A 16,907-nucleotide genomic window follows, 5' to 3' on the forward strand; every position below is an offset into this window, starting at 1 on the left:
TAGATAGATAGATAGATAGATAGATAGATAGATAGATAGATAGATAGATAGATAGATAGATAGATGGATGGATGATTATTTGGGAATCTTACATCACGTCTCTTATTCACACTCACATCCTATTCTTTTATGTCAGGCTCCCTTCTCATGTAGAAACCCCTCCCCATTTACCAACAAAGGGAAAAAAAAACCTTATATTTTGTGTTGTCCATATATTCATTGCAGCATGGTGAAATCCCAGTGGCCAATCTCCAAAGAAGGACCAGTCTTTCTCTGCCTACATCCAAGACAGAAACCATCAGTTGAGTGGCTTGAGCAGAGTGGGGGCCAGATCTCCCACACACATTTACAGGGCTTCAAGCAGCAGCCTGGACCTTGGACAGCAATATAGGCTTTGGCAATAACACAAGCAATAGTACAGCATGCTCCATGGCCTTATCAGGACCACTGACCCACTCATGGCACTTAGGTGCTACACAGATCATGAGCCAAAACATGATTTCACATGATTAAATATGCCACTAACATCAGCATAGCTCCCCAAGGCAGTAATGTTTGAAGCATCCCTGAGGCATCTGGCAGGTGAACAGGTGAATCTCAGGCTTCACAGAGGTCTGTGGCAGCAGCCTGGACCACTGAAATCAGCATGGTCTCCAGTGGCAATGTGGACCACAGTGGTCCCTCAAGGTGTGTGAATCCTGAAAGTAAAAATTTTCTCATTCCCCGGAATTAGGGGAATTTTATATAAATGTAGAACTTTTGGGAACTGTGTCTATGACTGTATGAGCTCCTAGGCTGTTGTACACTATCTCAATGACTCTTCCAAACAACAATAACATGTGGATCTCAGTCCTCTCTCTCACTTCTCAGTATCTTCACATCTCCAGTTTGACTCTTTTCCTTAGCACACTGGCCATACTGTTTTCTACCATTACCTATTTATTCATCACATACTTATTCCCAGGAGTGGTGCTTGAGTGGATCTGGGCCCCAATATATACATATACATACACACACACACACACACACACACACACACACACACACACACACACATATATATATATATATATATATATATATATATATATATATATATATATATATATATACACACACACACACATATATATATATTCACTTTCTATCATAATTGTAGCCCCAACCCATCCCTCTTCTCCTCTTGGTCCCAGCCTCCTTTCTTATTTTCCCTCTCTTCCCTTCCCTACTCCTCAGAAAAAGGGAGCTCCCCCATCAACCCATCCCAGCACCTTCAGTCCAAGACTATTTAGCTCATCTTGTGTCAGTTCTTGTATCATTCCTCCCACCATTCCAGAAGACTCCTTGCGCTCCACCCAATGTTTGGCTGTGAGTCTCATCACTTGTTTCTATCTGCTGCTTGGAAGAGCCTCTCTGAGGACAGCGATGCTAGGTTGCCATATCTAAGCATAGCAGAGTATCTTTAACAGGGTCAGGGGTTGGCTCTCTCCCAAGTGGTAGGTCTTAGTTTGGAACAGCATTAGTTTGACATTCCCTCAGTCTCTGCTCTAGTTTTATCCCTGCATATCTTGTAGGGAGGCTATATTTTGGGTCAAAGTTTTTGTGTATAGTTTGGTGTTTTTATCCTTCCACTAGGAGTCCAGTCTACTTAGAGGTTGTCCTCTTAATCTAAAAGACCACTGCTTCTAGGAACTTTTAAGATACTGTATTTTATATATTAGTCTCAATATATTTTAAAAGTTTTGTCCTCATGTGAAAAGCTCCTCTGATACTAATTCAAAAGTACATTTCTTCAGAAGAATTTTTATGTACAGAACAAGTTATCATATGAGTAGAAAATTACTATTACTTTACTTTTTCTTTCAGACAACTCATTTTTGAGCTTTAAAGTTAATTATCTTTGTCTTTCTTTGAGTTTAATTGTATAGGAGGAATTGTATAAGTGTAACAACAAACAGTCATTCAGTATTCAGTATTGCAAATGTCTCTAGCATGTTTTGTTTTGTTTTGTTTTACCAAGCACTGGTATGTTTCTTAGGTCTATTTTTTCAAGCACACAGTATTGGTCCCTGTTCCCGAGAACATAAAACAGAAGCTAGTTATAGACATAGATTAGATAATTGTCATTCAGTGTCATGAGGTCTAAAAGACAGATTTTAAAAACCACAATTCCTAGCGGTGGTGAAGTGAGTAACTCATCTTGAGCTATCAGAGAAAATACAAGATGCACTGTGGTTGTATGCATCTACTCAGAATATTGTGCTTACCCCTAAGCCACCACACTGCTATGTAAATTCAACCTTAGATCCTTTTCAGAAAATTCACAACTGGTTGCTCCTCCAGCACTAGATTTCTATATACACACTTCTACAAGATCTTAACCTTGAATCTGTGCTAAATGCTCACCAAATGAACTCATAACACAAATCTGAGTAAAATTAAAAACAGCCACCTCATTATATCAATTTACTCTCCCCAAATAGATTAAAATACTTTCTGTCAATATTTGAAAGCTAGGTGATGAAGGAAGATTTGCTAAAACTCTATGAAATAGTCCTGGTAGAGAACTGAGTAGGACACCTGCACTGGCATTGGCCAAAACCTCTCTAACTACAGATGACATAGAAGTCAGAGCTCTTGGTAACATCTAAGTTAAGTCTTGGGCTTACAGCCCCTTCTCATCTTACTGCATCTTGTGTAAATAGAAAGGAAATGTCTTGTCTTTCTTACTGTAAACCTTGTCATAAACAATTGCTTCTACCTCAGGTTTTGACACGGAATTGAAAAGAACACTCAATATCTGCTGATCACAAGACTGTTTTGGACTACATTGACTCCCACAGTGAGGAAATATCTCAGCGACCTTGGAAAGGATGCTGTGTTCCTCTGATCAAGATCAAACGTTGTTTGAAGATTTGGCCAGTGCTAATCAACACAAGTTAAACATCTCTAAAATCTTGACTGCCCTGAGAAAATGTTGTACTCAGAATCATCAACTAAACACATGAAAATTCAGTCACATGGCCCATAAGCTTCAAGGGAACAGAGTTAAGCAGCAATAAGACAATTATACAGGACACGTCCTCTACTCTTGGGATGGATTCTTGATCTTAGTGATAAATGTCTTGAATTGCATATATGGTTAAGTAGGAGGCTCCTAATGTCTTCCTCTAATGGTATACCTCTTATTGAGCTCATTTTTTTTTGTCCTACACTTCTTGAGCTAACCACACAAATATAGAGAGTGGAGACTGTAAATAAACACAACAACCTAAGCACTCTACCTTCATGTAAACTCTAAAATTTCCAGAGGCAGCAAAGAAAGTGCTCTGAACCAGCTGTTGAAAGAAGATACAACTACTAAGATGCATTTCTTTCGAACTAATGGCCTAACCTTCCTTTCTTTAAATGAACAAGTTACTTAATATCAAGATTCCTACTAAATTCATCATAGGCCACTCATTCTTCCTCAAGGTAGTCTGGTCAAATATGAACGGAAATGTATTATACTTTGATGCTTTGTTGATATAAAATATTAAGTATTGTAATTCTTTCTGTTTAATTGTTTTTTTGATAATTCCATATTAATGTCTGATATATTTGATCATGCTCAAATCTCATACTTTCTTATGTCCCTCTATCTCTCATCAACTACATACTCTCTTCCCAATAAGTCACTCTCCTGTAATGTCTTTTTGTTTTGTTGTTTGTGACACAATGGTCATATATATGAAGTGATCCCTGGAACAAAGGCAAATTACCAAAGACTAAGTCACTTAAGATAGTGACTCCTATGGGCTAAATCTGTGTAAGTGGGTTCCATAATAATGGAAACAGGGACAGTCTCTGACATAAACTGATTGGCCTGCTCTTGGATCATCTCTCCCTGAGGGGGAAACTGCCTTACCAGGCCACAGAGGAAGACAATGCAGCCACTTCTGATGAGAGCTGATAGACTAGGATCAGAAGGAAGAGGAGGAAGACATCCTTTATCAGTGGTCTCAGGGAGAGGCCTGGGGGAAGAAGAGGGAGGGTTTGGGAGGGGATGAGGGAGTAAGCAAGAGGGGGGATACAAAGTGAGTAAACTATAATTAATAAAAATTAAAATTAAAAAATTAAAAAAAAAAGATAATGACTTCCCCTGCTCCAGCAGCTATCAGCTGCCAATGCCTCCTTAGAGATGGCCTTTGTCTTTTGAGATCCTCCTCATCTATGGCTGAATGTTCCCAAGCTGTTTCTTGTGCAGGCTCTGATCCTGAAAACCCTTTTCCATTTCTCCATATAGAGAGAAGGATAAGTCTGAGCAGGATGTTCAGACTTATTCAAGTCAGTTAAGCTCTTACAAAACATAGATAAAAAGCTGGTAAAAGAAATTTTGTTCAGCAATAAAGACAAATGAAATCACAAAATTTACATGGAAATAAACAGAACTGGAATTTTTTTAACTGAGTGATAATAATCGAGACCCAGAAAGACACTGACATATTCTCTCTTATATGTTGATACCAATTCCAAGTCATTAGGTGTTGCTATATAACACAAAATAGAAAAGTGGAGAGAGAGACAAGAAGTGAGAAGGAGCTCCAGGGATAGGGATAATAGAAGTGCTATGAAAAGGATAATAGAATAATGGGAATATTCTAATATGGAATGGCAGAGAAAGTGTAATTCTAGGAGGAAAGGAGAAATTAATAACTCTAAGGATATGTATCCTTTACTTTTCCAACTTATGACAAAATGGCACAATAAAGGCAACATATAGAAAAGGGTTTGTTGAGGTTTTGTTTTTTTAAAGATACAAAAGTCCATGAGGGCAAAGCAAAGGCTACAAGCATTAAGAATGAACTCAACATTACAGATAGTTGTGAGTTGCCATGTGGGTGCTGGGAATTGAACCCAGGTCCTTTGGAAGAGCAGACAGTGCTCTTAACCACTGAGCCATCTCCCCAGCACAAATTGTGGTATATCTACACAATGGAATATTATTCCGCAATAAAAAAAACAAGGAAATCATGAAATTTGCAGGTAAATGGTGGGATCTCGAAAAGATCATCCTGAGTGAGCTATTCCAGAAGCAGAAAGATACACACGGTATATACTCACTCATATAGACATGTAATATAGGATGAACCTACTAAAATCTGTACACCTAAAGAAACTAATCAAGAGGGAGGACTCTTGCTAAAATGCTCAATTCCTATCCAGAAAGGCAAAGAGGCTGGACATCAGAAGAAGGAGAAAAGAGGGAAAAAGTCAGGAGCCTGACACAGAGGACCTCTGAAAAGCTCTGCCCTGCAGACTATCAATGTAGATGCTGAGACTTATGGGCAACCTTTGGCCAGAGTGCAGGGAATCTTAAGAAAGAAGTGGGAAACAGTAAGATCTGGAGAGGACAGGAACTCCACAAGAAGAACAACAGAACCAAAAAATCTGGGCACAGGGGTCTTTCCTGAGACTGATACTCCAACCAAGGACTATTCATGGAGATAACCTAAGACTCTTGCACAGATGTAGCCCATGGCAGTTCAGTATCCAAGTGAGTTCCATTGTAATAGGAACAGGAACTATCTCTGACATGAACTGATTGGCCTGCTCTTACTTACCTTCCCCTGAGGGGGAAGCAGCCTTACCAGGCCACAGAAGAAGACAATGCAGCCACTCCTGATGCGACCTAATTGACTAGGATCAGAAGGAAGGAAAAGAAGTCCTCCCCTATCAATGGACTTGAGGAGGAGCATGCATGCAGAGGGTGAAAGAATGGAGGGATTGGAACAGTAGAAGGGAGAGAACCACAGGAGGGATACAAAGTGAATAAACTGTAATTAATAAAGAAAAGACACACACACTCAAAGAATGAACTCAAGCAGAAAGCAGAGAAATCTAATTTGGAATGATGCAACCCTTTGCAAAATCAAATACTAACTCCAGTTAATTGTAACTTCCACTTCACCTCCTAGAACTCTCCAATCAGTACCACTGACTGGGAACTGAATGTTAAAAATCTCACAGCCTGTGGTGGAAATTGTTATTCAAACTGCCACAGGTTGCAGACGAAATACAAATAACATATGTACAGTTACATGTGTGCGTGTATATATTCAATGAAATTACACTACTTGAAGTCAAGGTACACCCACCAAAAGCCATAATTTATCTAATAAAAATGCCAGTGTCAGTCATGGGAAAGCTTCCCTCAAGTTCTTGATAGGAGAAGTATAGTTGACTTCCCAAACAATGTGAGCTACTGACATTTCAAGAAAGACATTCAAATGTTAAAACAAGACTTTTGAAGTTTTGAACACATTGTGTCTTTTGTATACAGAACTTGGAAGAATTCATTTGGGACTAAACCTGGTAGCCTTCTTCCTGAAGACTGTCTTTCATAGTATAGGAAGGATTTATGCAAGCTGCCAAGGGAAGAAAGCAAATCAGTTGTCCTACCCAGCTTCAAAGCTTATAAAACACAGTAAAATAAGAATTTGCAAGGCAGAAGGGGGACAAAAGAGAATTTGAAAAGGCAGGAACAATGTCCTTTCAATGCTCATAGGAGAAGTTATCAAAAAATATTTTAAAACAACTACAAAATAAACAGTCTAATCCAATGCAATTGATTATCCTGTACAAATTATTTACAACCCAAATTTGGAAATACATTTAAACTGACTTAAACACATCATGATCCAGTTAATTTCTTTCCAAAGTGAAAATGATTTTTCAACATGTCAATATTAATGGATGTTCTTTGGGCTTATAGCAGTTCTACTCAAGAAGGTGGGTAGAGCTGTGGGCCAGAGGCTGGAACTCAGGATACAACCAGCAGCTCTCTGCTGGCTGTGTCCCACTTTAACCCACAGGTAAGAGACATGGGTAGGGTGGGGATCCAACGTGGATATTTTAGGGGACCTGTCAGGACTCCTCAGGGAAGGCAGGTAGAGTTATGGAATACTTTGGAATACAAAGGAATACTACTCAGCTATTTAAACCAAGAAAATCATAGAATCTTCAGGCAAATGGATGGAATTAGAGAACACCGCCCTGAGTGAGGTAACCCTAACCCATAAACACATGCATTGATGTACTTAGTTAAAAGTGGATTTTAGCTATAATGTACAGGATAACCACACTACCATCCACAGACTCAAAGAAGCTAAGTTAAAAAGAAAGAAAAATGGAGGATGACTCTCACTCAGAAAAAAAAAAAGGCACTGAAGGTGGATGAAGGGAGGATAGAGGGTAGGAAAGAAGATAGGGAGGAGCAGAGAGGTGAGGAGTAGGAGTAGGTGAAGCTGGGGAGAGAGGGCCGTGTGAGAGAACAGAAATCTGGAGGGGGGCATCTCTGAGATATGCCAGAAACCTGTTATAGGGGAGGCACCAGGAGGTCTATGAGACTACCCTAGCTGAGACTCCTGCATGGGGGCATTCAGAGCTGAAGTCCTCACCTCCTATATTCAGTGGAGGGACAAGAAGAACAACCCATCCACAAAACTTTGACCCAAAATTTGTCCTGTCTTCAAGATGTATAGGGAAAAATGGAGCAAATTTGAGGGAATAAAGAAACAAAGACTGGCCCTAATTGAGACCCATTTTGTATCAGAACACCAAATCCTGACACTACTAATTTTAATCTACTATGCTTATAGACAGGAGCCTAGCATAACTCCTCTGAGAGGCTTCATCCAGCAACTGATGGAAACAGATGCTGAGACCTACGGGCAATAATTAAACAGGGCTGGGGATGTCCTATGGAAAAGTTAGGGAAAAGATGAGGAAGCCAGAGAGGTCAAGGACATGACAAGAAGGTCTAAAAGGTCAGCTATCCTGGGTCCATCTGGGCTCACAGAGATTGAATCACCAACCAAAGAACATGCATGGACTGGTCCTAGACTCTCTCACATATGTAGCAATGCACAGCATGATCTTCATGTGACTTCCCCAACAACTGGAGTGGAAGCCCTCTGACTTGGATGACTGCCATTGGATACTGTTTCTTAACTTGGCTGCCTTGGCTGCCCTCACTAGGAGAGGATGTGCCTAGCATGCAGAGATTTAATGTGTAAGAGAGGTTTGGTACATGTAGGTAATTTCTCATTTCAACGAAGAGAAGAGGAAGAGAGAATAGAACCAAAGGGTATGTGTGATGGTGACTGGGAAGAGAGAAAGTGCTGTGATCAGGATGTAAATTGAATAAATAAATAAATCAGTGAAGAAGAACAACAAAATGGATGTAATAAAGTTGTGATAATTACAGTTAATTTTTAACTTGGTAGATTTTAGAATCACCCAGCTAATGGGCCTTGGGGTGAAATTATTTTAGCTACCTTATTTGGTGTTGAAGACCCATTTTGATTATGGGCAGGGCTGTTCACTTCACATGGAATCCGAGACTACATAAATTGGAGAAAGCAAACTGATCCCAAGCTTACCTTTATACTTCCCTGATTCTCTCTGTGTGTGTTGTGTGTCTAGTATTTTGAAGGAATTTTTTTCTAAATAAAAATGTTTTTCTAAATAGAATGTTTTAACCAATAGAACTTGGCATATTAAAGGTTCTAAGTCTTAAACAGTTTTAATAATTTCCTTCAATTTATTGTTTGTTTGTTTTTGACTATCTTGAAGTTATTTTTTCATTTCTTCTTAAAAATTCTTTATCATCTTTAGAAGACAGCTTTTTTTTTTCAACCATGTTCATGGCTTCTTTATTCATAATAGCCAGAATCTGGAAACAACCCAGATGTCCCTCAATGGAGGAATGGATACACAAAATGTAGTACATTTACACAATGGAATACTACTCAGCAATTAAAAACAAGGAAATCATGAAATTTATAAACAAATAGTGGGAACTAGAAAAGAACATCCTGAGTGAGGTATCCCAGAAACACAAAGACACACATGATATATATTCACTTATAAGTGGATATTAGACATATAATATAGGATAAACATACTAAAATCTGTACGTCTAACGAAGTTAAGCAAGAAGGAGGACCCTGGATAAAATGATCAATATTCATTCAGAGACACAAATGGGATGCACATTGGAAGAAGGAGAAAACAGAGAACAAGACAGGAACCTACCACAGAGAATCTCTGATCAAGGTGTCGAAACAAATGCAGACACTCATAGCCAAACTTTGGGCAGAGCGCAGGGAATGAGAGAAGGGGGAGATAGCAAGACTTGGAGGGGACAGGAACTCCACAAGGAGAGCAATAGAACCAACAAATCTGGACACAGGCATCTTTTCTGAGACTGATACTAGAAGACAGCTTTTAACATCATTCTTCTTGTGCTTTAGCTATGCTGGATTTTTCTGGACTTGTAGTAGGAGACCTGGGATCTAATGGTGATATATTATTTGGCTGATGTTTAATATATTTTTACAGTGGCTCATAGGCAACTTGTTTTGGGGTGATTATAGGTCTAGTTACCGATTTCTGAGTTTGTTTTTGTTGGATAGATATTTTGCTCTTTGGTTTATGTTTCCTCATTTCTTCCTGTTAGAGTGTAATGTGGTTGAGCAGGGTCTTCACCCTGAATTTTCACTCTGAATTTTCCCTTGAGATTAATAAGGAACTACAGGATCTAAGTAGAAACTTTCCTAAAATAAATAGAAAAGATGGCTGAAATGTGTGAATATTATCAGACTGTGAAAAAATAAAGATGAGACTACTCTTTCCCGTTTATAGAGTCCTCATGAAAAATTTCCAGTTCATAGAGAAGAAATGGCCAGGTCAGTGAACTTCCTGATCTTCTAGAAGAAGACATGCCAACCCAAATATTACCTGCTCCTTTCAAAATAATGTGGCCTTCCATTTCGTCATCCTCTTGTCCCTCAGCCTTAACTCTCTATCAATATTTCCATGTTTCTGCATGCCTAGTTATCCTGTACTGAATTAGTTTGAGGATTTGCACCTGGCCCACCATATTTTCTGGAATATTCTTTACAAAGATAGGAAATTAAGTAAAATTTTGGAAAATCTGGCCTTATAAATCACATTTTGCTAGACTTTTACACACTTTATTTGAATCTGAACCTACAATGCTTTTGTACTAGCTTGGTTATATTGTGCAATTCCAGTAAACCGAATGAAAGTGTTTTCTGTGTCTGCATTTCATTTACCGTTTTTAAAAACTTGAAGCTCACAGAGGACATGGTACAGAAAACTACATCAACAAATTTGTAAAACTTAATTAGCCTACAATTCCAGGTACTTCAGAGACTTCAGGTAGTGCGGGTCAAACTATGAGCTAAAAACATCAGAGTCATTCTCAAATTGTGAGATTTTCTTCACAGTACTACTAGAGTGCCACGGTTTTTTTTTTTTTTAAAGCAAACTCATGAAAATTAAAAAATCTGAGTAAAATTGCAGGTAAGTAGAGACTACAATGTGACAATTGAATCTAACATGGTGTCTTGAATCAGATTATGGAAGGAAAAAGATGAGGTTATAAATAAAGTACAAATGAAAAGAAAAGCATTTGAGTTCTAATATTTAATTCTTTTTGTGGTATTAAATTTTATTATTTATTAAAATTAATTCATTGTATCAGCTGGAGCCCCTTTCCTCATCCTTTCCCAATAATGTCCTTCCTACCTATTCTCCTCCCATCCCCCTTCCAAAATCCATTGATAGGGGAGGTATGGTATTTCACCCCTTCCGTCTGACCCTAGCCTACCAGGTCTCATCAGGACTGTCTGCATTGTCTTCCTCTGTGGCCTGGTAAGGCTGCTCTCCTGATGTTGAATTCATAATCATAACAAACATGTCAGCTGAAATGAGATCATGTAGCAGAATGAGCTGACAATGAATGAGGAGTGTTTGAAATGTTGACATAAGCTCTGGCAAATTTTCTCTAAACCAAGGAAAACTCTAAAATGATAATGGTATTTTGAAATGAATCAGTATTAATAATAGTTTTTCTGAGTTCAAAGAGAACGTTTTATTTATTTTCTGCAAAATAGTTTAATTATCTCTCAGAAATTTTCATAAACATCAATACCCTCAAGTGAAAAGCTATTTTAGTCTGTTTTATTTTCCCATGGACCATTTATATTTTAACAATGAACCGACAAATCTGAATCCTCTGTCTAGGGATTATCAAGATTCATTAATAATATCAAAAATAAGTAATTTTTCTTTTCAAGAAATAATTGTGAATAAAGACACTTGAAAGCAATACCCTACTAAATTGTTACAAATCAGAAAAAAAAAAATAACTCATGTAATGAAAAATGTGAGAAGCATTGAAAGCAAGGAAAATTTGCATTAAAAACAGAACAAGCAAGACTATATTAAATACTCAAGTATTGGTTATTACAGGCAAAATGGAAAAAGCATGCTGTGTGCTAAAGAAGAAAAAAAAGGAGGGCTAGAGAAGACAACAATCTTGTCTCTACATGTTACGATTTAAACGGGTCAAAGGAAATACCTCGGGAGAAAAGAAAACAAAAACAAAATATGGGTTTACTGACTCAGAGAAATTTTCAAGGCTGCTATTCCATGTCAGCAGTTTCTTACATATTCTGATGAGCAAGAAGCAGAAACCAGGAGAAATTCTGCACTCAATAACACTTTCCTGGGAGCAATAGCCAAAAAGGCTGGCCGCTAAACCCTCCAAGTCCCGCCCTCTGCCCAATAAAAAGACTAGATACAGACAACAACAGGAGCACAGGAGCCTTCAACTGGAGCTGACCTGAAATGTAAGTCTATGAAACAAGCAATTTGAGCTAGGACTGTACAATAATTACAGACTTAAGGTAAGAGATGTTAGTGACAAATGAGAGCCTCAGACCTTGAACTGTACAGGGAACTGAAGGATTCCCTGCGAATCTTGGAAAATGAGACTGGTCAGGTGAGAAGTAAGATAGAGCAACAAGAAAAGTAAACTTGAAATCATTTCCTCATCTGCCCATTCTTATGAAGCGTGAGGCCACATTTTTCCTAAACTACAGGCTCCAAAACTGTCATATGGACATGAAACATTTCTTGTAACAAACTCTTTACTAGGCTACGAAGAGCAAGAATAAAGGCTGCTATTCTGGAAGGTATGGCCACTGGCTGCATGAGGATCCAGGTGGCCGTGGAATATTTTCTAGATCCTGGGCAGTGATTGCTGTCTAGGAGGAAGGACCAAGGAAAAAAAACAGTAGAGTTTTCTGGAGGACAAAGACATCGCCTGCATTCCTTACTAGGGAACCCACTTAGAATCTGAGACTATGGTCTACATCTGAGCAAGGTATTTCGGTCCTCTCCAAGTATGGTCCTTTCTTGGGGTGTCATTCTCTGAAGGCACCCTAAGGCCCAGGTTACTTTGGCTCTCTAAGTCTACTTTTCGAGCTCCTCTCCCCTACAGGTCATTCAATCTCTCACTTATTTCATAAAATTTCATGAATTCTGCCTAAAGTTTGGCTTCTGCTTCGATATGCTGTTGGGTAGAGTCTTTTAGAGGCCCTCTATGGTAAGCTTCTGTCATGTTAACTGTCTTCTGCTGATTCAGATATCCAAAGCGATTGCCCTTCTGAAGCAAGATTGAGCATCTTCCCTAAGGTCTTCCTTGTTGTTTAGCTTCTTTACAGTAAAGATTTTAGTATGTTTGTCATATATCACATAACTAATATCCACTTATAAGTGAGTATATACCATGTGTGTCTTTCTGCTTCTGAGTTACCTCACTCGAGATGATATTTTCAGTTCCTTCCATTTGTCTGCATATTGCATGATTTCCTTGTTTTTAATTGCTGAGTATTTTTCCATTGTGTAAATGTATGATTTCTGCATCTATTCCTCTATTGAGGGACATCTGGGTTGTTTCTAGATTCTGTCAATTAAAAATAAAGCTGATGTGAACATGGTTGAGCAAATGTCCTCTTTGTATAGTTGAGTGTATTTTGGATATACACCTAGAAGTAGTACAGCTGGATCTTGAGTTAGTACTATTCCTAATTTTCTGAGAAAGTACCAGAGTGATTTCCAAAATGGTTTTCCAATTTGACCCATCAGCAATGGTAAAGCATTCCCATTTCCCCACATCATCTCCATCATGTGTTGTCATTGATTTTTGATCTTAGCCTTTCTGATGGGTATAAGGTGAAATTTCAAAGTAATTTTGATTTGCACTTTCCTGATGACTAAGGATATTGACAATTTCTTTAAGTGTTTTTGTGCCAATTGATATTCCTCTGTTGAGAATTCTCTGTTTAGCTATGTATCCCATTTTTTAATTGGATTACTTGCTTTCTTAGTGCTTAACTTCTTAAATTCTTTATGTATTCTGGATATTAATCCTCTGTCTGTTATAGGGTAGGTGAAGATCTTTTCTCAATCTGTAGGCTGTCATTTTGTTCTAATGACAGTGTCCTTTGTTTTACAGAAGTTTTTCAGTTTCATGAGGTCCCATTTATTGATTGCTGATCTTAGGCCCTGTGCAGTTTGTGTTCTTTTCAGGAAGTTGTCTCCTGTGTCAGTAAGTTCAAGGCTCTTCCCCAGTTTTTTTTTCTAATAGGTTTAGTGTGTCGGGTTTCATTTTGAGGTCTTTGATCCACTTGGAGTTTAGTTTTGTGGAGGTGATAAATATGGATCTATTTGCATTTTGATACATGTAAGCATGCACACAGAGAAGCACCATTTGTTGAAAATGCTGTCTTTTTTCCATTAGATAGTATTGGCTTCTTTGTCAAAAATCAAGTATGCATAGTTCTGTGTGCTTATGTCTGGGTTTTCTTTAGCCTGGGTTTTTTTCTCATTTTGTATTTTATTCCATTGATCCTCCATACTGTTTTTCTGTCAGTCCCATGCATTATTTTTGTTTGTTTGTTTTCATTTGTTTGTTTGCTTGATTTTTTTTAACTGTTGCTCTACAGTTCAGCTTGAGATCAGGGATGGAGATATCTCTAGAAGATCTGTTATTGTACAGGATTGTTTTAGCAATTTCGAGCTTTATGTTTTTCCATATGAAATTGAGAATTTTTTTCAAGGCCTGTAAAAAATTGTGTTGATATTTTGATGGGAATTGCATTGAATGTGCAGATTGCTTTTTGTAGGATGGCCATTTTCACTAGGTTAAACCTACTGGCAAGTTAAAAATTAAAAAAATATATATATGAATAAAAAAAGAATTTGAGTATTTTGAATGTATTCTCAGTATACAAAATGAGACACTATATCTTTAAGTTACAAGTAAGTCATTGTGTTGCAGAAGGGCGATGACTGAATCCCACAGAAAGTGGTTTTAGTAACAACGAAAGAATATAGGATTTAGTGACTCAATGAGGAAAGATATTGTTTGCAATGAGGATGTTTAAACTTTAATGAAAATATGAAAAAAAAAGCATTTAACAAAACATGGATTGAGTAAGCTTAAATGCACCAAATATGCAAATAATTAATATTATTGCATTTCCTTATTGAAGGTAAAGACTGAAAACTGATTGATTCGAGGATAAACAAAAAATTAGTAGAACTTTAAATTGTTCTTAACAAAATTACATTTTAAAGTATTTATATATTTATATCTGCATAATCACAACACTGGAATTATATCCAGTATAGATAAAAGCTCTAAACCGAGAATAGAAAAATAAGAGATAGTAGTTAATAACAATTTTTTTAAATAAAAATAAATATTTTTCCACATTTTCTTTTGAGGACAGGGGAATAGAACTGTGCAGGAAGAAAATGGGAATATTTTACATCATATTTCACATGTTATTTTCAACATTTTTAAAATGTTTTGTCCTCCTAATAAAAGCTTCACTGATGCTCATTCAAAAACACATCTCTTCAGAAGATTTTTTTACATACAGAACAACATAGCATATAAGTAGAAAATTTCTACTACATTATCTTTTCTTTCCGAGAATTTATTTTTGAGATTTGAAATGAATTATCTTTATATTTTGTTTGAGTTTAATTTAATTTAACAAGGGAATGGATGACATACAAGGGAATTGTATGACTTTGTAGAACTTTGGCTTAGATAAACACAGTCATTCAGTATTACAAATGTCTAGTATGTGAATTCTTTTTACCAGACATAGGTATGAGTCTTAGGTCTATTTGTTTAAACACTCAGTATTGGTCCCTGTTCCTGAGAACACAAAACAAAAGATAGTCCTAGACAGAGATTAGTCAACTGTCATACAATATCATGAGGTCTATGAGACAGAATTTAAAAACTTCAATTCCTGGTCATGGTGGAATGAATAACTCATCGTGAAATATGAGGAAAATACATAATGCACTATGGTTGTTTGCACCTACTCGGAGTATTGCACTTACCCTTAAGCCACTAGTATAAATTTAAACTTGTAACCTCTTCAAACGATCCAGAGCTCATTCCTCCTCCTGCACTTGATTACCACCTACAAAATCATAACCTTGAACCTGTGCTAATAGCTCACCAATTGAATTTCCAAAACAAACCTGAACAAAATGAGAAACAGCTACTTGATTATATTGATTTACTCTTTCCAATAGATTAAAATATATTTGGTTCACATTTGAGAGCTAGGTAATGAGCAGTCCTGGAGTATGATTTTCTAAAACTCTGGGAAATAGTCCTATAGAGTACTGAGTAAGATACCTCCTCTTGCATTGGCCAAACCTTCCCTAACTACAGATGATGGAAGCCAGAGCTCTTTGTAAAGTTTAGTCTAAGTCTTGCACTCACAGCCACTTGAAATCCTACTGCATTTTGTGTAAATACAATAGAGAGAACTTGTCTTTCTTACTGTATATTTTGTTATACACAATAGCCTCTACCTCGGGTTCTGACACAGACTCAAAAAGAACCCACCATATCTGCTGATCATAAGACACATCACAAGACTGTCTTAGACAAGACTGACTGCAAAGGTGAAGGAAATATTTCAGAGGCCTTGGAGAGGGTGTTTTGTTCCTCTGATCAAGATCAAACCTTGTTTGAAGATCTGGATAGTGCTAATCAACACAAGTTAAACCTGTCGAAAATCTTGTCTGCCCTGAGCAAATGTTGTTCTCAGAAGCATCAACTAAACCCATGAGACTTCGGTCACATGGCCCGTAAGCTTCAAGGGAACAGATTTAGGCAGCAACAAGACTATTATACAGAACAAGCTCTCTACACTTGGGATGAATTCTTGAACTTTATAATGAATTCCTTGAATTCCAGATATGGTTAATTAGGAACCTCCTGATGTCTTCCATGCTGTACCTTTCATTGGGATCTATTTATGCCTTACTATTCTTTAGCTAACTGCACAAATACAAAAAGAGTGAAGACTCTATTTTACTACAATAAACTGGGCACTCCAACTTCCAGTAAATTCTAAAATGACCAGAGGCAGCAAAGAAAGTATTCTGCATCAGCTGCAGAAAGAGGAGACAGCTAGTTGTGAGCATCACTTTAGAGCTAATGGCCCAATTTCCTTTCTTTAAATGAATAACTCACTTACTATCAGGATTTCTATTAAATTCATCATGGGCTACTCTTCCTTAAGTGTGATAACATCTGAATGGAAATGTTTTATGCTTTGATGCTCTGTCAATATAAAATATTAAATATTGTAATTCTTTCCATTTAATTGCTTTTTTGCTAATTTTATATGAGTATATACTATATTTGATCACACTCAAATCTCATACTCTCTTATGTCCCTCTATTTTCCATTAAATATAAACTCTCTTCCCAATAGGTTCCCCCCTGTCATGTCTTTTTGTTTTTTTGTTTGTGACTCAATGGTATGAAGTGTATGAAGTGATCCCTGGAATAAAGGCAAATCATCAGTGACTAAGCCAGTGAAGATAATGACTCCCCCTGCTCCAGCAGCTATCAGCTCCCAATGCCTCCTTAGAGATGGGCTTTGTCTTCTGAGATCCACCTAATCTATGACTCAATGTTGACAAACCCTGTCTTGTGTAGGCTCTCA

At 37.5% G+C, this 16,907-nt stretch overlaps 1 protein-coding gene across 1 annotated transcript in view; it reads left to right on the forward strand.

Moving 5' to 3' along the window:
• The window catches only part of LOC129682290 (exocrine gland-secreted peptide 1-like), a 3,772-nt gene extending 764 nt beyond the window's left edge, over positions 1 to 3,008 (forward strand). Inside the window, exons 2-3 of the mRNA XM_055614539.1 lie at positions 537 to 687; positions 2,860 to 3,008. Coding sequence (XP_055470514.1) covers positions 537 to 687; positions 2,860 to 3,008 — 300 coding nt within the window. The remainder of the gene's footprint in view (positions 1 to 536; positions 688 to 2,859) is intronic.
• The last annotated feature ends 13,899 nt before the right edge of the window (positions 3,009 to 16,907 follow it).

Source organism: Psammomys obesus, unplaced genomic scaffold (genome assembly GCF_907164565.1).
Source record: "Psammomys obesus unplaced genomic scaffold, mPsaObe1.curated_primary_1811, whole genome shotgun sequence".
In the NCBI taxonomy this organism is placed as follows: domain Eukaryota; kingdom Metazoa; phylum Chordata; class Mammalia; order Rodentia; family Muridae; genus Psammomys; species Psammomys obesus.